The 22,548-nt window shown below is 43.8% G+C and overlaps 1 protein-coding gene across 1 annotated transcript in view; it reads left to right on the forward strand.

Moving 5' to 3' along the window:
- The first annotated feature begins 943 nt into the window (after nucleotides 1–943).
- Nucleotides 944–22,548, forward strand: part of SETD5 (SET domain containing 5) — a 38,267-nt gene continuing 16,662 nt past the window's right edge. Inside the window, exons 1-13 of the mRNA XM_018557986.1 lie at nucleotides 944–1,126; nucleotides 6,533–6,638; nucleotides 7,088–7,299; nucleotides 7,468–7,526; nucleotides 8,608–8,795; nucleotides 8,985–9,023; nucleotides 12,165–12,407; nucleotides 12,587–12,735; nucleotides 14,007–14,124; nucleotides 15,477–15,586; nucleotides 18,037–18,286; nucleotides 20,208–20,456; nucleotides 21,917–22,228. Of these exons, the coding sequence (XP_018413488.1) occupies nucleotides 1,056–1,126; nucleotides 6,533–6,638; nucleotides 7,088–7,299; nucleotides 7,468–7,526; nucleotides 8,608–8,795; nucleotides 8,985–9,023; nucleotides 12,165–12,407; nucleotides 12,587–12,735; nucleotides 14,007–14,124; nucleotides 15,477–15,586; nucleotides 18,037–18,286; nucleotides 20,208–20,456; nucleotides 21,917–22,228 (2,106 nt within the window). The 5' untranslated portion in view covers nucleotides 944–1,055. The remainder of the gene's footprint in view (nucleotides 1,127–6,532; nucleotides 6,639–7,087; nucleotides 7,300–7,467; nucleotides 7,527–8,607; nucleotides 8,796–8,984; nucleotides 9,024–12,164; nucleotides 12,408–12,586; nucleotides 12,736–14,006; nucleotides 14,125–15,476; nucleotides 15,587–18,036; nucleotides 18,287–20,207; nucleotides 20,457–21,916; nucleotides 22,229–22,548) is intronic.

A 22,548-nucleotide genomic window follows, 5' to 3' on the forward strand; every position in this document is an offset into this window, starting at 1 on the left:
TTTGCGCGACAGGCACACCATCTCAATCGCCCAGGTGTTAAGCTAGCCGGAACTTTTTTGCACAAAAGTCGATTTCTAACACGCAACAAATCGCAAAGGTGTGACCGGTTTTCATAGACTTATATGGAAATCTGTTTTGTGCGATATTGCACAGCTAAATCCGCGCAATAAATCGCGTAGGTGTGAACCCAGCCTAACAAAAGAATCACAGTTCTGTTTTTTTTCCCCCCTCTTGTCTATTGAAATGAAGTGATTTGTTTTTGGTGATAAATATTTGTGTCTGCTTGTTTTGGAGAGCATTACAAAATGTGACCACCTCCAGTTGTGAAATACCCTGACACTTATAAATAGTGATTTCTGAGCTGATTGCGGTGTGGTAAAACGCCTACATTGAGAGCACGCTTGTGGGTATGATGGGGACATCAGACTGTCGGGGCCACTGGGGCAGAGGTTCCTGTGAATGGTGAACTTTGTACAGCATATGCTGCTTTTAAATGTGGGAAATTGCGCACATTTTTCCTGGGAGTCTTTTCGAAAATAAAAATTTATAGCAGGGATAGGCAAGCTGTGGCCCTCCAGCAGTCGCCTCTGGAAGCCATGCATGCATCCTGCAATGCCTGATGGGGGATTTGTAGTTGCGTCATAGCTGGAGGGCCAGAGTTTACCCACCCCTAATTTATAGTATGCATTAAAGGAATTGTTGCAAACCTTTAACAGATTTAGTCACAAAAGGGTGAAGGGTTTGGAGAAGGCCGGAGAAGTGAACAATCTAGGACAACATAGCGGATTTGGAAAAATTCTTCAATTCAGCTCACTTTGCAGTTCAGCGATGTTGTGCTAGATTGTTCACTTCTCCGGCCTTCTCCAAACTCTTTACCCTTTAGTGAATAACCCTGGAAGTGTATACGCACCTTGTTAACCAACCTTCTTTTTCCTCTCCAGGTCTCCTAATGTCCGTGAAGTGTCTCTCGCGTCTTTGCGGCTCCCCGCCTTCGGTGTGGTCAGTCGCTGCGATTCCGACCCCGTGATTCTCTCCGACCGCAGTGCCGGACGTCATGAGCATTGTAATCCCTCTGGGAGTCACCACACCAGATACATCCTACTCAGACATGGCCGCCGGATCAGAGTAAGCCCACTTCTTGTGTATAGTGCTCAGCAGCCTAAGTCTTTAAGTTGTGCTTTAAATGTCCTAAACTTCGGCCACTCCCTTTTAAGCTTTATTCCCGGGGCAAATGAGGTTTCCTGTAGGAGTGATGGGTATACTTGTGTGATATACCTCAGGTTGATGCATTCATTTTTTTGTGGTGGGGACGAGGGTGGCGGCTCTATATAGTTTCAAGTTAGTGGCTTTCCTGACCTGGAAACTAGTACATCATGCAAGCCAGTGCAGGATAGCTTGTGTCCCAAGTCTTTGTACACAGGTTTTGATGCTTTATGACCAAGTCCATTTAATTTATACAGGTACAAAATATTAATAGTAAAACAAATGATTTGCAAAGTCATTTTCTTTAGAAAGAGTAGAAAAGTCTCCTGCCAGCATGTGGTGGGGAAAGACTCTTGCTCTTTGTCTGGAAGCAGTGGTCTCGCTACCATGGTCCCAACACCCCAACCCTGCTGAGCCAGATCTATAGATCGGCAATCAGCAAAGCCGCCTTGCTGGTTGGAGAGCTCTGCAACTGACTCAGCAGGGGATGTGTTGGACCTTTGCAGGGAGACCACTGCTTCCACAGTTTTGATGCACCTGGAATGTTTTTTCTCTGATTTAAAGTGATAAAATCATTTGGACAAGGGAATGCATAGTGTATTTTGAGCTAATATAACCGCATTTTGGATATGACATTTGCATTTTTATTGGCTTTTCTATATGTTTTTGTTATTGGTTGGGGTAGTTCTCGATTTTCACTGACATTGCTCAGCATTCCCGCAGAACATTTGTAGTAAAATATCAGCCGCCCAGGGAGGGCATTGTTTTGGTAGGTTGCCGGCCTCATAAACTTGCATTGTAAAGATGCACACCCTGTAAATGGAAAGGGAGCCCGTGTGGTTAAACCCCGCCACTTTGCTTCTCCCTGACCACTGCAGGTATTTGACCCTTTGTGAGGTGTTCAGTAGCTGCCACCTGGCTGCATGATGTGGTTCTCCATGATGTGGTTCTCCATGATGTGGGATGCATGGGAAATCTGGAGCAGCTGTGCATGGCAACCAATCAGCTTCTCTCTTCAGTTTGTTCAGTTAAGATTTAAAAATGAAAGAAAGAAGCTGATTGGTTGCCATGCACAGCTGCTCCAGATTTTATCTGCTCCAGTTTTGATAAATTCCCCCCTGTATGTTAAGGCTGGTGGGTAGAGCTGGCAGTTCCCTAGAGATGGATAAGGTGAGATTATTCCACCAGCTCATATCCTATGAAAAGTGATGTATCGGCTTGGAATGACCTTTGAAAAAGATGGCGCTGTCTACAATCTGTGACCATATCATTTCTGTAGTACCGTCTAGTAAAAACGAATGAAGGATTCTGATTGGTGGAACTAGTCAACAAGGCTTTCCCCCAATGGCGCACTGCTTAGAAGACAAACGCTCATTTCGTTGGGACTGAAATCAGAGTTGTGCACCATAACATATGTGGTATTGTGTTACAGTTAATGCAAACTCCAACAATGAACCGCTCTTGTTTGCTCCTTTTTGGCTTGTTGAATATATAATTTAAAGTGTTTATTTCAAGAAAAGAAAATTCTGATTGCTCCTGCCAGACATTGTGAGCTCATAACTTGCTATGGTCTCTGCATCACTTTCTTAAGAAGTCTTATCAGCCCTGCACAAGTCACCTCACAACTACAGAGCGTCTTCCCCCATGTTCTGGAGAGTAAGGGGGTGTTTTGTTGTCCTGGGAGCTTGTTCATATCATGTCCAGACCAGAACAGTGTGTTCCTGGATCGAAAAAGCATCCCAATGTATCCCTATTGTATTTCTGGGTGCTGTTCACACCAGTGCAGTCCATTCTGGACCAGACAAAAAAATACTGCTGGTCTCATTTTCTCTGGTCGGGAATGCACGAGAATGTGAAACTCATCCAAAAAAAACGAACGCACTTGAAAGCCCATGTTAAGCTAAAAAAGGAAAAAAGAAGCGGTAAAATCGCAAGAAAAATGCAACTCGGCACGTTCCAGATCTGGTCCGGCAAATTGTGTGGACATGGGCCTGACACATTTCCTCTCCTGGGACAACATTGCTGCTCCATGGGTACAGTAAGTGAGTGTCGTCGCCCTAGGGCAGGAAGTGCGTTACCGGTAGGATAAAAGTAAAGGGAAAAATACAGGAGAATAAATGAATGTGGCCAGCACATCAAAGGACCAGTAAGCTGCAACATTCCATACTTGTTCCTTGGATACCTTTTTAGGGCTTCAAATGCACCTCAATGAACACAAAAAACAACGCACCACCCCCTTTTTTTGTGAAGCAACTAACTACAATCCATATGCACATTGTGGTGCGGTGCTTTCTCCACTCATGTAATTGGCTGCCGTTTGTCACAGTGCACCACACCAACTGCCTTCTAGTAACATGTTGCAGTAATGTGATAGAACTCTCCATTTTACCACACCACATATATGTAAAGGGGGCCTTGTATTTTCATTCCTTAACCCTTTTTGATATTCTCAACCTTTTTTTTTCTTCTTTCATGTCTGTGGTTAGGTTTGTATTGTAAATAAAGGAGCTGCTTCAGATATGCAGGGAATGGATCTTCTGCTCAGGGATCATAGCAGCATTAATGTTTTCATTTCCGCAGAGAGCGAGCGTTGCGTCTGACATTTGGAAAGTTCCCTGAGGTTGGAGCGCCACCTGCTGGCAAATGTTTTTTTCACTCCATTTAAGACTCAGCGCAGTAGAAAAACTAAGGCCACAAAATTCGGTTTATTATCCCAGAAAATACGAATGAAACCCCTTTTTTTGTAATATAAACTTTTCTTGTGATTTTAGTTTCCTTGTCAGCTGTGAACAGTTGTTTTTATGCTACGAGTTGTGTGATTGCTGCCTCCCTCCTTCTGTCATGCTACCCGTGTACGTTGTCATTCTATTGCTACCTGCACATAGGTATTCAGAGGAAAATTGCATTGCAACGTGTGTTTTGTTAATACCATATGGCTTGGTCTATCCCAAAGCTACATTTCTGACCATTAATACCGGTGTGTGTACCCAGTAACTGGGAGGTATGGTAATTAAGAGAAAGCACAATCTGCTATGCTTTTAAAAAGGACTTAAAATTAAGTAAAAATAAAGGAAAAAGCAAAATTGTTTAATTTTCCTTCTGTCTGTGTAATACAGGCTTTAGCTGTCACAGATAGGCATGTGTGTACTGTACTTGTATTCTCTCCCTTGTAACAGCTAAAGTGTCAACCAGTGCCAGTTCGTTAGGACCCAATGCAGGCTGACCTGAGTTCAGAAATAGCGGTCACTGCGCTCCTGAAGGGGGGGGGGGGTACAGTTGACAAGTAAGCAAGCTTTTGTCTAACCCTACACATAGCTTTGACAGGGGAGGAATACAAGTAAATAATTTCCGAGGGGCAGGAATATGGAATGTGTTTGGTTTCTTACTTTTTCCCCCTCTAGGAATTTTTTCCACCACTTGTGCAAAGTCAAACAGCAGGAAGGTTAGAATTTGCCGAGCAGTGACACAGCAACTAAATCCAACTTTTTTGACTGGGGTTCTACTTTAAGCTGTCCAGCAACATATTGAAATCCTATGAATATCTCATTCTTTGCAATACTGATATCTTGCTGGTGTGAGTATCTTCAAGATCTGTGAGCTTGAAAGAATAATCCAAATTGCTTTTTGTTAGCAGAATAATACCCCCCCCTACATGCGGGACTAATGGGAAATTTGGGACGGGGTCGCACTTGTAAATGTTGGCATGACCAACTTTATTCTCTGAATTGGTGCCGACACTGTCCTCCCTTCTGGAGGGGGGCTACTTTTGTTCCCCATGGTCCCTGTGATGGACTACAATCTCAATACAAATTAGTAAACTAAACGTGAGATTGTAGTCCATCACAGGAGTGAGCTTGGAGCGGTGGCTACTTTACAACACACACAGGCGCCTTGGGGAACAGAAGTAGCCCCCTCCAGAAGGAAGGACAGTGTCGGCACCAATTCAGAGATGATTTGAGGATCTACAGCCGAGTGACACACAAATAAGATACATTTTTGTTAATAGTTAAGGGACTCAAATGCATTTTTAAGATTGAACTTCCGGGTTTAGTGTCACTTTTTAATAGTGCTTCTAGGAAAGGCTAAATCAGAGGGCTGAAATAATTGACTTTCCTGGGGACAATGCTGCTACAGGCTCTGTTCAGTGCTGACAGGATAGGTGGAGACCTCAGCACTTGGTCATGTGATTCCTGCTGAAGGTGAGAAATGACGAATCAGACTTGCGATCCTTCCTGATGATCAGAATTCACATGGCCGAGTACCAAGACATTCAGCCTTTTGGCCAACACCTAAGGGAGCCTGGAGCTGCATTTTACCCCCACTTATGACATTCCAGCAAGATTGACTTGGCCTTTATGGGAGTGTCTTGGGGTAGGCCACTTTTACGTATATTGTTAGACAGATAAGCAAAGTTGTGCCTTTCTGTAGTTTTTGAAACAAGGCAATGACTTTTAAGGGTAAATCTGATGGCGCTTGTCATTGATGCATTTGAGCACGATGTTCCTTTTTTTGCTTTTCAATTAACAATGAAATTTGTTGTTCTGTTTAGTCGGACATTCTTGATAGACAAGTGATGATCAACAAGCCTCAGGTGATTCACGAATGAATGTTTGTCTCAGAGATTAGAAATCACAATCCTCCTTCCACTCTGGTGTTTTGAATGTTTCATGTGTGTCGGCTGGACATTGGCGCTCGAATGAGATGCTGCAGCCTTAGACCAACATTCTCAGCTGTCTCTGAATGCTTGGGAAGTTCCGGAAGCCTAATTGGTGCCGCTGTGTCTTTAAAGGACACCTGTACTGCAGGAAATAGGGTGGCTGCAATTCTGACTGTCCTAAAAATGTCTGTTTGCTTGGCTGCTTGGATTCAGTACCTTCTACATCACTAACCCAGGCCAAAAAATATGCAGAGCCCCTGATCAGCATACTGGTTTCAGGTCAGTACCCTAGTGAAGCCGTTGGATCAGCATGACAGTCAGGCTCCTGGCAGCAATGGTAGCCCCCATGTTCTTCCTGTACAGGTTACCTTGAAACTGCTTCTGACAAAATGCGAACCTAAGCTGTGGGGAAAATCATACAGGCTTAGGGCTTGGGTACCATGACAGAACAGGTTTACCCTTCTTCCCAAGGCCCTGTGTATGCTTTGTTCTGCAATGCAAAGGTCAGTCTAGCGGTTGGACTTCTTTATTTTATGCATTTGGAACATAGAGGTTGGGGCTATGCAGGCCTATAGAATTGACATTAAGGGAGCTGGATATGAGAAGTGGTCTAGTGTGGTATGAAGCTACCTGTACGCCTGAAAATTAACAAGTGTCCTCTTCTCCTTCAGCCCTGAATCAGTTGAAGCCAGTCCAGCAGTTAGCGGAAAGACCATCTATACAGCTCATAGTTATCCAGGCAGCCAAAGCCACGGATACCGAGGTCTTCCCTATGCGGTAAGTACAGTGCGCCAGTATGTTACACTGCTTTCTTAAACCTTCCACACATAGTTCAGTCTCATGGTACTGTTTCCTTTAGGTATACAAGCTTTGTAATGCAAGGACTTGGATGGGTCTTCCTATTATTTTTCTGTACTCATTTTGATGTGCTCAGCTTTGCAGACATTTAATTTAAATGAATCGGTCATTAGGTAGGTTTGGAAGCTATCATTGCTGTTTGGCTGGCTCCAAGTATGTATCACAGACCTGGAACATGCATGCTATAAACAAGTTAGTAAAGTGGCAGAATGCATTACTTGTATGTGCTAAGATTCTGAAAAGGAGAGCAGCCGCCATATTTCTATCCTACCAGATTCACCTATATTAGTACAGCAGTCAGAAATGACTAATTGCCTGCAGTTTTTATGTGGTACAGCTGAAGACTAAAAGCCTGTCATTCCCCACAGGATCACAACTACGGAGCCCCTCCACCACCTACACCCCCTGCATCCCCTCCTGTCCAGGCTATCATTCCTCGTGCCACAGAACTGAACGGCATTCACTCACCAGAAGAGAACTCCGGAGATAGCGACAGCTCTTCTGAGGGTGAGGGAATCGATAGCTGGTGCACCTGCAATCCCGCGGCGGACGGCTTCCTTGTGAAGTGCGAGAAATGCAGGTTAGTCAGGCGTGTCTCACTGTTCTTGCAACCGCTTTATATATGGGCAGTCTGTTCCTACTAATGGGTTCTGATTGCTTACCATTCTTTATTGTGATGATTACTTTTATGCAGCAAAGTGGTTCATTTCATCACTTACATTTTTTTTTCTCCCCCTTGTGAATAAAGGGGTGTGAACCGAGGAAAGGTGATTCAGCTGAATCGTAGGAAGCAGGACAATGTCTCAGGTAAGCAGTCATCATTTGCCGCCTCTTCTTTTCTTTCTCTGTTAGTATAAGAATGTGTTGGCTTCGCTGGTTAAATTGGAGGTAGCTTTGGTCACAAAAGACCCGAGCATTCATAGACTTTGACATTGTTGGGCTCCTAGGTTTTCTGCCCACACAGAGCTCTGTCTGCAGTTTTTATGTTTTAGTATTTGCTCCATGTGCTCTGCTCTTCTCCTAAAACATGCAGGTAGAGTATGTGGATTCTTTCCTAGGTTATGCGTGTGACTGTACTACTGAGCATTATTATGTAGTTGGCTTCCACCGTTATAACTATAACAGCCTTCACTTCTCAGACGGCTTTCCAGAAGATTTTGGAGTGTGTCCGTCAGAGTTTGTGCCCATCAGCCAAAAGCGCATAAGTGGGAGCATTCATGTTGGATGGGAATACCTGACTCGCAATTGGTGTTCTAATTCATCCCAGAGGTGCTGTTCATTAGGGCTGAAGTCGGGGCTCTGTGCAGGCCACTCGAGTTCCTCCTAAAGAAAAAAATAAGAAAAAGCATATTGTAATGGAGCTGGTACAGGCAAAGACCTCCCTCAGTCTGATGCTACAAGCTTGGAAGTGCACAGTTGTTTTAATGTCTTTGCATGCTGCAGCATTAACTTTACCTTTCACTGCTAACACCTAGAGTTAACCATTTCGAGGGGTGACCACCTACCTTTGGCCATATAGGTAGGTGTGATGGCCAGGTGTCCACAAACTTTTGTCTGTCTAGTGTAGATGCCATATTTTGGTTTGAAAGATGCGAGCCTGATCTGGAGGTCCTTTTAAAACTTTGGGCATTTGACTAGGTTTTTCTAGGATGGCCATTATATTCATCCTAGTTGTTGGGATGGGCAAAAATGGGATTCAGGAGTCAGCTCCTGTTGTCTTGCCGCCATTTCAAATAATTTGCAAGAAAAGGACCAACCAAGTTCTGGCATGCTGTGGTAAACTGAACATGAAGAGAATGAAGGCCAGGATATCAAAGTGGGCAGACATCTTTGTTCTACTTTCTGAAGGGTCCTGTTTGTTTCAAAATATGTTTTATCTTATCTGCAGGAGGGGAGAGCAGTGCTACAGAGAGCTGGGATGAGGAGCTGTCTCCATCCACCGTGCTCTACACAGCCACCCAGCATACACCCACTAGCATCACACTCACGGTCAACCGGGTCCGTAGGAGTAAACCCAAAAAGAGGAAGAAAAGCACCGAAAAGGCCCGTAATGCTCCAAAGGCCAAGAAAATAAAGGTACAGAGGATTGGTCTTTTGCAATACCCCCACTTGCCTTCTACAACGGTAGAGAAGTGTTTGGTCAGTATAGTGACATTGATTATATGAGTGATGTCATAGTTCTTATAGACTTGCATAACAATTGCACATACCAGAGTTCTCAGTGTTCTGACTTCCTTTTTCTTCCCCCTCTCTCAAAATGTATAGGCATTTCGAGAAGGTTCTCGCAAGTCCTTACGAATGAAGGTGAGTTTGTCAGGAAACCGTTATTTTAACAGTTTTTTATCCTATAGCTTTCCCATCAATATCTGAAGTTCACAAACAAATATTGCATAGTTGTGGAAACGGACAGTTAGTGTTAACGCAGAAATCCATTTCACCATTTGTTCACTCTTTATAACTGCAATATACTACTCCAGGTTCAGGGTGTTTGCAGGTGATTTGGCAAAATTCCTGTTGCTTGCTCAACAGTGCTTGCTCCTGTATGTAGACTACAGCACACCATGCCTTTTTCATGGCCTAGGTCCTCTAGTCATTGGATTGCACTAGCGTCAGGCATGATTGAAGCTGCTCGTGTAGGGACGTTTGCTGTCAACACTTATCCCATTAGTCCAGTAGTGAGGCAGGGCATTTGTAGAAGACCCTGAGCTCTGGTGACATTCTCCACCTACAATGCTTACCTCTCCAAAGAGGATACCATTCACCTGACTGCTGAAAAAAGGGTTATTTAAATTACTTTTCCATAATTTTTTTTTTTTTTTTTACACAGGATCTATTGATGTTGTTTTTTTTTCTGCTTTCACTCTGACCTTTTATTTTTTCTCATTTGGTATCTTGGGAATTTATTTTTTATATGGCAGTAAATTCTGCTGATCTGTGCCATTGGCAAATAATTACATATTACAGTACTGCATGCTCAGTTGTCTTCTACAAACATAAAAAATGTTGCAGAGTCTCTACTCCGCAACTCTCCCCCTCAGTGTCCTTGCGTGTCACTAATCTACTAACTGACATATCTATCTGGATGTCGCAACACTTCTTAAAACTCAACCTTTCAAAAACTGAGCTCTTGATATTTCCTCCTGCCCGTGCACCTTCCCCCAACTTTTCCCTTGAGATTGTTAACACAACTATCCAGCCTTCCCCCGATGCCAAGGTCCTAGGTGTCATCCTTGACTCGGACCTCACCTTTCTCCCCCACATCCAATCACTATCCAAATCATGCCGCCTCCACCTTCGTAACATCTCCAAAATACGCTCCTTCCTCACCAAAGATACCACAAAATTGCTCATCCACTCCCTTGTTATCTCTCGTCTTGACTATTGCAACTCCCTCCTCATTGGCCTACCTCTAGACAGGCTATCCCCCCTTCAGTCTATCATGAATGCAGCTGCTAGGCTCATCCACCTAACCAACCGCTCAGTGTCTGCAACCCCCCTCTGTCAATCCCTACACTGGCTTCCTATAGCCCAAAGGATAAAATTCAAAATATTAACAACCGCGTACAAAGCCATCCACAACTCTGGCCCCGGCTATATCTCCAACCTGGTCTTAAAGTATTACCCTAACCGTCCCCTCCGCTCTTCACAAGACCTCCTGCTTTCCAGCTCCGTCATCAACTCCTCCCATGCTCGCCTCCAGGACTTCACTAGAGTGTCTCCCATTCTATGGAACTCTCTACCCCAACCTGTCCGTCTATCTCCCACACTGACTGCCTTTAGGCGATCCCTTAAGACTCATCTCTTCAGGGAAGCCTATCCCACCTCTAACTAACCACTGAACAATCACTTTCTCAAACAATCATCCCCGCACAGCTACCTCCTCATGTATCACTTGCCCCTCCCTTTTAGATTGTAAGCCCTCACGGGCAGGGCCCTCCTTACCATCTTGTCTTAAATTGTATTGTGACTGTAATGTCTTCCTTATATTGTAAAGCGCTGTGCAAACTATTGGCGCTATATAAATCCTGTATAATAATCATAATAATAATTGGCTGTTGGAGAACATGTGGCAATTATGGGCCTCAACCTGTCTTGCCTAGAGCAGCCGATTTTATATATTATTTTATATGGAAATCAGAGGGATGCAAACTGAGGACCTAGCAGCTATGGACAACGCAGATAAGCCAAGACTACCTTCAGTCACTGATGCGATCCAGCTGCTATTAACATGTAGGAGGGGCACTTTATTTTCAATTCTCTTTGAAACAATATTTCTACTTTTTTCCTTTGGCCTGTGAGTGATGCTTCCTGTGGACAGTACTTTCAGTGAAAGCTGTAGAACCCGGGATCTTCGCTAAGCAGTTTTGTTGCAGTGTAATCTATAGGTCCAAATGGACTGAGCTCCTGCAGCATAATGACACTGAATGGGCTTTCCCTCCTTCCCAAGTCTGCACTGCTTCATTTATGTACAAAGAGCTCTCAATGTTTACTCTCCAGCTGTTTTTTTTGCTCCTGCTACTCTTTGATGTCAAGCAGTAGAGCAGTGATGCTGGAGAGCTCAGCTACTGAAAAATATAACAATCTTTCTGTCAGAGAAAGCGAGAGTGCAGCACGGGAGAAAAAGGTACAGAGCTAGAGATAGATGATAATTCACAGGTGCCTCTGTCCTTTCTCTGTTGTGATCCTTCCCCACTATCAGGAGAGTTCTTTGGGCCACGTACTGCAGTTCAGATGTGCCCTGGTTGTATTGGTATTTCATTTTATCCTGAGTGAAAGGATGTTAACACAATTACCATGTCCAATGTACATAGGATGCAATGACTCCTCAGGCAGCTGCATCTATTTCACCTTATTTAATATGTGGGATTGGATTACGAATGAACTACAAAAAAGGCTGGATGCCGTATGAGGTGATTTAATGCAGTTTCAAGTCCAGCCGTCCAACCCCATCTCTCCTAACTTAAACTGCGTACGAGCTCTGCCTGTAGGAGAACGTGCAGAAGCCTGAGCTCTGCAGCCCTGATCGAGTGATCACCATTGCAATGTTTTTCCGGTCTTGATTGCGAAAATGAAAGAAAAAATGTATTTTTGTAATAGCAAATATGCATTTCTTTAATTTTTGCAAAAGGTAAACTTAGCCTTTAAAAATGTGGAGAAAAAAAATGCAGTTTGGTAAAATCAGTTTATAAATGGTTAAAATCAAATTGAAAACCAGTGTTCTCTCAAGCGACGGTTCCCAGTCAATTGCTTGAGAGAGATCTGGAGTTCTCATTGTTTTGTACCCGTGTTACATTAAACACTTCTGCGTGAATTCAAGCCAGGTTTACCAAATTTCACTAAAATCAGCATTTGAACAAATTTGAGTGTCAAGTGTTTTCAAATTCATCTGGCTGGTGTCCCAGCACCTCTGTTGATCTTATAGGCATTTTTCCTTTCTTTCTTCAGAACTCTCCATCTGAGGCTCACACCTTGGACGAGAACACAACAGAAGGTTGGGAGAACCGCATCAGGCTTTGGACTGACCAGTATGAGGAAGCTTTTACTAACCAGTATAGCGCTGATATGCAAAACTTGCTGGAGAGGAGCGTTCGCTCCAGTAAAGAGCTGGCAGGCAAAGCGGGACTGTCCGAAAGCATTAAAAAGACGGAACTGTCCTGTAACAACACTGTTTTGGGCTCTCAGATGCAGGTATGATGCCACAGCTTGTTGAAGTGTCTTACATGCTTCCGTTTCAAATGTTTAAAGCTACAAATGATTTTAGTCTTTTTTTTTTTTGGTCAGGTGTAGTTGACTTTTATAATGTCTGATTAATTCTGAACTTTGTGTTTAGCCTGCTGTAGCCTAACTCTTATCAGTCTTGTTTACAGTTCCAGTTGGGCAGAGTGGCACGTGTTCAAAAGCATCGCAAGATCCTGCGTGCGGCTAAAGACTTGTCGGCGAACACTCTAGTCATTGAATACCGGGGCAAAGTCATGTTACGGCAGCAGTTCGAAGTCAATGGGCACTTTTTCAAAAAGTAAGTTTCTCTCTGCACCGGCATTTGTGGTTTTTCCCTCCATAGGCTAAAAAGTGAAATGCATTTAAAAGAAAAAAAATACATTTCGTGTTGTTTTTTTACTTATCATTTGTAAGTCTGTATCAAGTCGAGCTATCTATTATACATATCTACCCACAAATATTTGATTAGCAGTATACCTCGGGTACTCCAAGCCCTTCTCCTGCAGCACCCACATATCTGTGACAAGTTCAGCGACAGCAGCCTGAGGCAGTTAAAAAAAGAGCGGCTGCAAAGACCCTGGACAAGCCAGCCACTCCAGCCTTCCTCACCTTAAGCTCTAACTCTTCCCTGCTGTTCACTTCCCATCGCCCTCAATCTTACCTCGTGGAGGCCTAAAAGAGAGGATTGTACCTGCAGCCATGCCAGCATCCTTAATGTGCCCTCCCACACCTCTGCAACCATTGTTCTCTGCCTTGCTGCTCCCAGCTGTGCAGCATCTGTTCCTGTCTGCACATCTACTGCTATGTGCTGTGAAGGGTAGGACAGCAGAGTGGAATAGGTCACATCCTCTAGCTCCCTGAGCTTCTCTCCTTGCTAACTCTCCCAAACGTTAGTACCCCTATATTGGCCTCCTCTTAACATATTGCCTTCCATACTCTCCTCATGCACACACTGTCTGCCATCATACCTTGCACACTGCCGACTGTCATACCCCCGGCGCTCCTCTTGCACACTCTGCCGGCAGTCATGCCCTCCCCACTCCTCTCTTGCACACTCTGCCGGCTGTCATACTCTCCGCACTCCTTCTGCACACACTGCCTGCCATCATATATACTCTACACTCCTCTCCTGCACACACTGCCTGTCATCATATATACTCTACACTCCTCTCCTGCACACACTGCCTGTCATCATATATACTCTACACTCCTCTCCTGCACACACTGCCTGAGTGACCATTGTGATATCCCCAAGTTTGTAGTTTGACTCCTGTATACATGATTCTGTAGTTCTTTGTGTATACGAGATAAATCTTTGTGAGTGGCTTTAATGGCATCTTGCATTATTTAGGCAAAAATTTTAAGCTGACTGATTATAAATTATTGTGCCAGAACACCTATAGGTAAAATCCAGTGCACTCAGATGATAACCAAGACAGCGCTTTGGATTTAAGACTGAATGCAATATGTTGACTGTTTTTGCTTTTTTGAAAATGCTAATTGCCTATCTTATCTCATGGATTGCCACCCCCCATGTTTAATGCTGAAGTGTGTGTTCTGTTTCCCCAGACCATACCCCTTTGTTCTATTCTACTCCAAATTCAACGGCTTGGAAATGTGTGTGGATGCACGTACGTTTGGGAACGATGCCAGGTTTATCAGACGGTCCTGTACACCCAATGCTGAGGTAGGCACTTTGCTTATATATCTCATCTATGAATAGTGTGGGCTTTGCATCCAGCGTGGGGAATTCCAAGGAAATCAGTTTTATTTTTGTTACTTTTATGTATATGGATGTGATCAGATGGATTTTTATTAATGTATTTTTGTATTTTGTTTTGTATCATTTCTAAACGTATATAAATATGAGGGCAGCCTTATTTCATTAATTACACGTGCCAGCTCTCTTTAGTGCCATACTCAGTGACTGATATTTAATGATTACATCAATATTGGTTCATTCTCCTGAGACTGAGAGCTATACAATGGCCGTAACTTATGCTGTAATCTCAGCAGGGATGCAGTTTCTTTGACTCATAAATGATTACTGTGGGAGTAACTAAAGATGTTTTATATGTAATGATGTCAGCATGGAACAGAAAGCATCGTAAAATGTGCAAGTTGCCTCAACAATTTTCATTGGGAATGTTAAATAACTCGGTGTGTACCTTCTGAAAATGCACTATAGTCCCCCTTTGGTTGGCTTATTATATCTCGGAAGAGTTATTTACCGTCATTCACCTAGTAAAGTTTGCGTATTATTCATGAGTGGCGGCGTATACTTTGGTACTAAGAATTGGGAAACATTTCTCAATCTGTACACATTGGGATTCTGACCTGTCAGATCAGTAGCAGTCTCTCACAACTTTGCATTGCAAGGGTTTACCTTTCTGGCAGCTTTTGCTCTGTTAAAAATCTTACTGCTGCCAGCTTGAGACGAAACCTGTTATGAAAGAGATAGGCTGACCATGAAAAACGCTAGTTGCCCGGTTGTGCTGATGGGCTTGCTTCAGTAATTTGGGTCACTGTCCAGAACAAGCATGCAAATCGGGAGATTTAACTTAATTGCATGCATTTTCAGGGTCAGAGACCGAAAGTACCTAAGCAACCAGTCATTGAAAAGTTTCAGAAGGAAGTTATTGATGACAGGGCTTATACCTTTTTGATAGGTTTTCTTTAAAGCCAGGTGTAGGCAAGCACCGGCCCTCCAGCTGTGGTGCAACAACAAATCCCATTAGGCATCGCATGACAAAGCCAAAGGCATGAATCCCAGAGGCAGATGCATGATGGTATTTGTAGTTCCACAGCTGGAGTTTGCGTAACCCTGCTTGTTTTAAGACCACATTTTATCAAAAACAGCCGTAAGTATCACAATGATGACATTGTCCAAGGATCTTCTTCTTTTTTTTTTTTTTTTTTTTAAAGATACACATTTATTTTCTATTAAAGCCAGTAGCGGCATCTTTTTATCGGGTATAATGGGATTAGCTATTTCATCCGGTAATAGTGTACATTATCTAACACCACTGCTTTACCTAGGTCCGTCACATGATCTCAGAAGGGATGGTTCATCTGTGCATTTATCCTATTGCTGCTATTGCAAAAGACACGGAGGTCACCATTGCTTTTGACTATGATTACAGTAACTGGTGAGTGTCCGCTTCTATTTCAAATGTCATCTTTTTTACCTGGCATTCCATAAAGCATGGATAGATAGATTTAAATAGAATTCGTTGTGGTCAGAGCAGATTAGGCTCCATCTCTACTTTTAAAAAAAGGCTTTCGGCAACCGGCCATCATGGATATGATGAGGTTGATGTGTTTGTGTCATCGCTATGAAGTGAAATTATTTGTCCTTCTCTGCAGATCCTGTTTGATTCTAACTGCCTGGAAAGGAATTTCAGCTCTTAGCAGTGGCGATTTGGAAAATTGGAGTTTCTGCTGCTGCTTATGTTTTTGTTCTGTAACTTAATTGGGAAAATTGTCTAGGATGTCTTGACATGTATCTAAACTCAAGGACAAAAATGTAATATTTTTCAGCTTACGAGTCTGTTTTTACTAGTTTTCTTCAAGTACAAAAAATACCTGCCAGAAACCTGGACGTTTGTCCTAGTAACTTTCTGTGCAAAATCACAAGTAATGTTACAGGGATGCACCAATACCGTTTTTTCGGTGTCTAGTAGTAATAATATTTTTTTTTTCGGTACTCGCCAATAGCGAGTACTGGTGCATTGTGCCCAGATTATCAGGACTTCGTCCTGTTGCCCCGCTTCCTGATCGCCTGTGAAGCCGGTGTTCTAGCGAACAAACGACTTCAGAGGCTGCCTGGCTTCCTGACCAATCAGGAAGCGGGGCAGTGAGTAACTAGGTGCTATCTGGCTTCCTAATTGGTCAGGAAGCCAGGCTGCTTAGCAACACGTGAAGCCGACTTCCTAGCCAATCAGGAAGCCAGGCGGCACGTCTTGACCCATTGGCTTCCTCATTGGCTGGGAATCCATCTTCACTTGTTCCTAGGCAGCCTGGCTTCCTGATTGGCTAGGAAGCCAGCTTCACGTTTTGCTATGCAGCCTTGCTTCCTAACCAATCAGGAAGCCAGCTCCATGCTCCCTTGGCACTGCCGGTCAGAGGGATATCTTCCTCTGACGGGAAGTTCCGGTATCAGAGGTAAATAGCGGAGCATTTGGGCGAGTACTCGCCCAAATACTCTGTATCCGTACCGATACTAGTATCCATGCATCCCTATAATGTTAGCTTTCCCATTTCTCTGAATTGCATAACACCTTCTCCCATGCTTTGATATAAGGGGGTAGGTGTTTGTAGTCCAAATCAGGAAAGCAGCCTAGTGTGGCCAAGCTGCTGCTTCCTACATACAGTGCAATGAGTGAGCGTTGTCACCCTAGGACAGTTAACAGTTTTATTTTTGGCTTCGGCTGTTAATATCCACAGTCGATCCCTTTTTGCATGTACAATGCCTGTAAATCTGAAGGTTTAGAAACGTAAAAATGCTGCAGAATAGCACAAACATTGCTAACAAAAGCCGACATACACCGAGGGCTGTAATGCCTACTGCCAGCCTTGCTGGCATTGCACAGGATCTCCTGCTGTTCTGCTGGTGGAACGAAGTGTGGCTTCTTTGCCGACATTTGGCTGTAGATCGTTTCTGGGGCGCTCTTATGCAAAACCACTTCTTCATACACGCAGATAAATTACAGTATCGTTGATGAACAGCTAAAACAGAATATTTCCTAATCAGCGTGCAGGGACTAATGGAGATGATGGGGTAAATACTCTTCCCCTAGTTCACAGCCAGGATGGTTTAGTTCGTCCTTTAATTAAAATCAGCAAATAACACAGCAAAGATGCGCCCTAGCAGCTTTCACTTCTGGAATTTGCTGCTATAGGCAAAATAAAATAGGCTTTTTTTTTTTTAAAATGGTTTTATGTCTATTTTAAAAATACCTGATTTTAAGGATGAACCTTTAACTGGAAACTGCCCCGGGCTCTGAAGTTCTATATCCATCAATGCACTTGGGGACTTGTTCACTGAGGTAATTGACTTGTTAAGGTTTTATAGTTGCAGATATGTGGCCACGTAGCAACAAGTTAATACAAACTCCATTGCATTTCTGACTTATCACACGTATCAAGTTGAGCAGTGTATATGTGCGTTCTGCTGCATTTTGGTAAGTGAGCATGCGATCTGTATTTCAGCATTGTAAGAAATTACTTTAAGGCCTCATTCACACGAGAAAAGGCCGGCACGTACAGCTCCGTGCTGCGTGAACGACTGTAGCGGGCAGCTCCCGGGAAGGACAGGTGCTGCGTGTGATTTACTACGCAGCCCCTGTCCTTCTCTATGGGAGTACGCGGCCGTATGCCACCCTACGCTCCTCCCAAGTGCAGCTCCGTGCGGGTGTCCCGGCTCGGACGCAGACAGGATCCATCCTGTCAGCGTGCGAGAAGCCATGCACGGAGCTGTACGTGCCGCCTTTTTCTCGTATGAATGAGGCCTAAGCCAAATCTTGTAGCAGAATGAGTAGGAAACCTTTACACCTTAATTTGACACAGCAGTTGCTGACTTGTCTAACTTGCATTGCAGTAATTATAAGGTGGATTGTGCGTGCCACAAAGGGAATCGGAACTGTCCAGTACAGAAGAGGAATCCCATAGTCACAGACTTGCAGCCAACTCTCCCTCCGGCGTTGACCATCGGAGCAGAGACGAGGCGCCGTAAGGCGCGAAGAAGAGAGTTGGAGCGGCAGGGTTATGTGCTGGACGAGGGCCCCACTCACCAGAACGATGAACTGGCAGAAGCCCCTGCTGCAGATTCAGCAACTGGTGACAACGAGGTAAAATATATAATTTTGTTTAATTTAGGTGGATTAGGGACAGATGAAACTACTTCTCTTTGACAACAAGCATACATCTCTATTTCTCAATACCACAGGTCATAGTGTAAATCTGTACAGGGCTAACAAGATAAGTTAAACTACTTGAAAAAAAATAATAATAATTTGCTTTATAATATATTTGCTTATTGGTGGAACTGTATTGTACACCCCAACTCTGGGTCCTTTTTTTTTTCTTTCAATGTCCCCTGGGCCCCTTTTTAAAAAAATATCTGGAGCCCTCCCACATCCCCCACAGTACCTCTTCTTTCCCATAAGATGTCCTAGTGTTACTAAGCTGCCCCCTGCGTACAGTGCCCTACCCGAAATGTATTGATGCAGTGTGTGAATGATGTCAGCTCTCTGCATCATCCAGGACCGGCCTCCACAGAAAAGACCAGAGAGGAAGAAGACCCAGCGCATTACACCCACAAGACATTAAAAAAAGGTGAGTAAAAGGCAAAGAAAAAAAACACCCAAGGTTTCCTCACGGGGAGCACCGGGAGATGAGCCCAAAGAAAACGTTTACAAAGAGAAATATGGAGACTGTCGTTTTTGACCTTCAGTGCCATTTACCTGCTGTAACTGGGCTCAGTACTTTGAATTACGTCCCCAGAACAAGCAATGTTATAAAGTGAAGTCTAAACTCCTGATCTCCGTTCCTGTCCTGTTTAACAACTAGCATTGCTCAGGAGTACAGGTCAGTAGGGATTTCCTCCCTGTTTTGGCAGTACAAGTTTTCTTTATGTGCTTTGCAGCTGGCCATACAACTATAGATTATCTGCAGATTTTCTATGGTCACATGGAAAAAGTGCAACAGATTCCTCCATCTACGCTAAACTGTGTGGATGGAGGAATCTTCCCACTGGGCCAAGCGGCAGTATTGTCGGCCCCGCTGGCTCTCAAAATACCTGACAATCTGATTGGCTGCTGGCATTGTTTATGTATTTTGGAAGCCCAGCGGGGCCGACTAGCAAGATACTGAAGCTTGGCCCAGCGGGAGATTCCTCCACCCACACAGTATATCGTAGATGGAGGAATCTGTTGCACTTTTATTTCCATCTGACCATAGAAAATCTGCAGATAATCTATAGGTGTATGGTCAGCTTTAGCATCTGGTTGTATGGCAAACATTTATGTTGAACTTCCAATAATGACCTCTCTGCACATGCACAGCGCCTTGATGTGCACAGAAATGTTTGAGTGGGCCTTGAGTTATGACTGCCTGTTGTACAGCTGAAAACCCAACAAGTTACTTGCAGATATGGAACAGGTCTATTGGTTATTTCAAATCCCACAAAACACACTGTGTAAATTATTTGTAACCTAGTGACAGCGTCACTTTAAATGTATAGGATTTATTGCGTCACTGCAATCCTGCCTTTCTGTGAAGTGTTTGGAAGCAACTTTTTTGCTAACTCATCCATGCCTTGTCATTTAACAGGCCGAAGAGGAGGTTGCAGTTAAAGAGGAAGATACTAAAGAGGAGGAGGAGTCCGGGCCCACTTTTCGAACTAGAAGGGTGAGTTGTTTTCTCTTTATTGTACGAAGCCAGCACATAGTAAATTGGGCTACTGTGGCATACAGAGAACATAACAAATGTATGTCTGTGCTTCTAATGGAAATAGCCATTCGCTATATATATTGGTTTCCTTCTGATCCTGTGTAGCTTTGCTTTATTTTAGGGTTTACTTCAGTTTTTAAATTCAAAAATTGTCTTCCAATTGCAGAAGTGTGAGAGCATGTCCCTAGAATTGCTTTTTCCTTGACTACGGTTTCTTCAAATAGCCTCTTGGGTTTTGCTAAGAAATGCTGTAATTGAAAATATGATAAAAATAATCTTTAACTTGTGTATTTATATATCTTTTTTTAAATACTGTAGTCAAAAGAGGAGAAGAAAACTGAACCTGCCCTGCAGTCTGTGGACAACACCGATAAGAGAAGGAGGCGCAGAGAACAGCCACCTGAACCAGTTGCCACCGAGCCCGAAGCACCTTCTACCGATCAGGCAGCTTCTGATCCTGCAATTAAGCCCGAAGAACCAGAGCCAGCACCGGAGAGCCCTGTATTACCAGAACCTGTGCCCACTCCTACCCTAGGGGTGAACACCAGGAGGTCGTCACAAGCCCTGGTAAGGCCAGCCGTGTTTGATATGGTTGTTAATACAGTATAACTATACAGGTTATGGGGGCAAGTGAATAAGGGAATCAAAAAGTCCTCCAGCTTTAGCAGTCCGTAGCATAGTAAAGCCGCCTTAGTAGGGATGCACCGATACCGGTATTTCGAGTACAAGTACTGATATATATTTTTTCAGTACTCGCCGATACTGAATACTGAGTATTCAGGAAGCTCGGCAGCGTGTAATGACTTGTCACCCGGCTTCCCGATTAGCAGGGAAGCCGTCCCCAGGTTTCTCGTCACTAGGTGATAAGACAGCATGGAGCCGGCTTTCTAGCCAATCAGGAAGCCGGGCGCTGTTTATTGACATAGCGCCCAACTTCCTGATTGGCCAGGAAGCTGGCTCCATGCTCCCTCGTCATAAGGTGACAACGGAGCATGAAGCCGGCTTCCCGACCAATAAGGTAACCGGGCAGCGTGTCATTACAAGTGACGAGAGCGCATGGTGCCGGCTTCCCGGCCAATCAGGAAGCCAGGCAGCGTGTAATGACGCGCTGCCCGGCTTCCTGTTACCGGAAGTATCGGGTTAGGCATTGGTGCATTTAGGCGAGTATGAGCTCAAATACTCAGCAACGATACTAGTATCGGTGCATCCCTACTTCTTAGAACAGAATATAGTCACTTGTCTCATTTAGTCACTGTTCCCAAAAATAAGATTATTTTTAATTTCTATACAGTGGGCAGAGCAATGCAAATGTTTTATGCCCCATCAGATGTACACCTAGAGCTGCCGACTTAGGCTAATATTACAGAGCCATTTATTCCAAACTCCATAAAGCTGTTTGAGACTTTATGGCCATCATCATTGCAGTGCACAGAAACCATGGCTTCTATGGAGTAGGGTTTGAGAGCCAATGAGACAGTATAATCCATACAGGTTATGGTGACCAAGGACTAAAGGAATCAAAAAGCCCTCAAACCAAATCAGGTAATTATGTATCCGATCTGTGCATCACTGTTTTGCAGTCCGACTTCAGTTTGCATTCTTGGATGAGATTTAGAGCAGAACTTGAGGCAAATGGATAAATACATTTTTATAAATGCATATATGTGAGATGTTTACCCGCCAAAGGATTTGCATTTCTATTCATTGAGTCCTGAGATTTACAGAACAGCAAAAACTCAGAGAATGGATTAGGTTTTAGAAAATCTATAATTCCATTCCGCAGCTATTAAGTTTTCTTTCAGATAATGTGCATATCAAGTCAAAGCCTAGCATCTAATTTTGTAAGGGATGCAGCTACTAAAAGGCTAATGGGTATAGTAGGAATGTATCTGATTACATTTTCCTTATATAATGTCAAGTTACACAGTATATGGTTCTAGTGACATCATCAAAGCCAGCATAGAAAATGTATATATGTAGCTTGTTTGCTTCTGCTATTTACACCTAAAAACATTTTGTTTGCATAGGAAACAATTGCAGAGAAACCTGCTCCTAAATCGGTTACACCAAAATCCACAAGGCCACGTCCAAGAAGCCGCATGTCACGGTATCGAAGCGCTTCCGCTCAGAGGTTGAGGAGGAGGCAATCTGTGGCGCAGCAGGTGGAACTGGCACCCCCAGTGCCTGAGGAAGGAACTGCCAGTTCAGGAACCACAGAGCCTGGGGTCTCAGAAGCTTTAGGGACAGGCGATGCCCCACAAGGGTCAGAATCTCCTGCGGTTACCCAGACAGTGACCCAGCCAACCCGTGGTAGCCTTAAATACCATAAGACTAAAAAGGTTGGTATTTTCCTGTGCAGAGGAAAAGTCTGACATTTTAATTTGTGTTAGCCTGATGGTACTAAGGTCTGTGAAATGTTTGGCCTGTGACAGAGTTTTGTTAATTTGCATGCAGTTTTTAGTAATACTGAAAACATAGAATGGTTTCACACTGGGTTCCCCGTTAAAGATATTCTGTACTTGTGTATACAGTATATAGCTGGAGGCATGCACTGATGCGCTTGTCTGTGCTTGCCAACATAAGTCTGTTATAAGTGACTGTATGGGCAAGGGTTTAAAACCTTGGCACTCCAGCTGCTTTGGAACTACAAGTCCCATAA

This window comes from Nanorana parkeri, unplaced genomic scaffold, assembly GCF_000935625.1.
Source record: "Nanorana parkeri isolate BGI_ZX_2015 unplaced genomic scaffold, ASM93562v1 scaffold314, whole genome shotgun sequence".
In the NCBI taxonomy this organism is placed as follows: Eukaryota; Metazoa; Chordata; class Amphibia; order Anura; family Dicroglossidae; genus Nanorana; species Nanorana parkeri.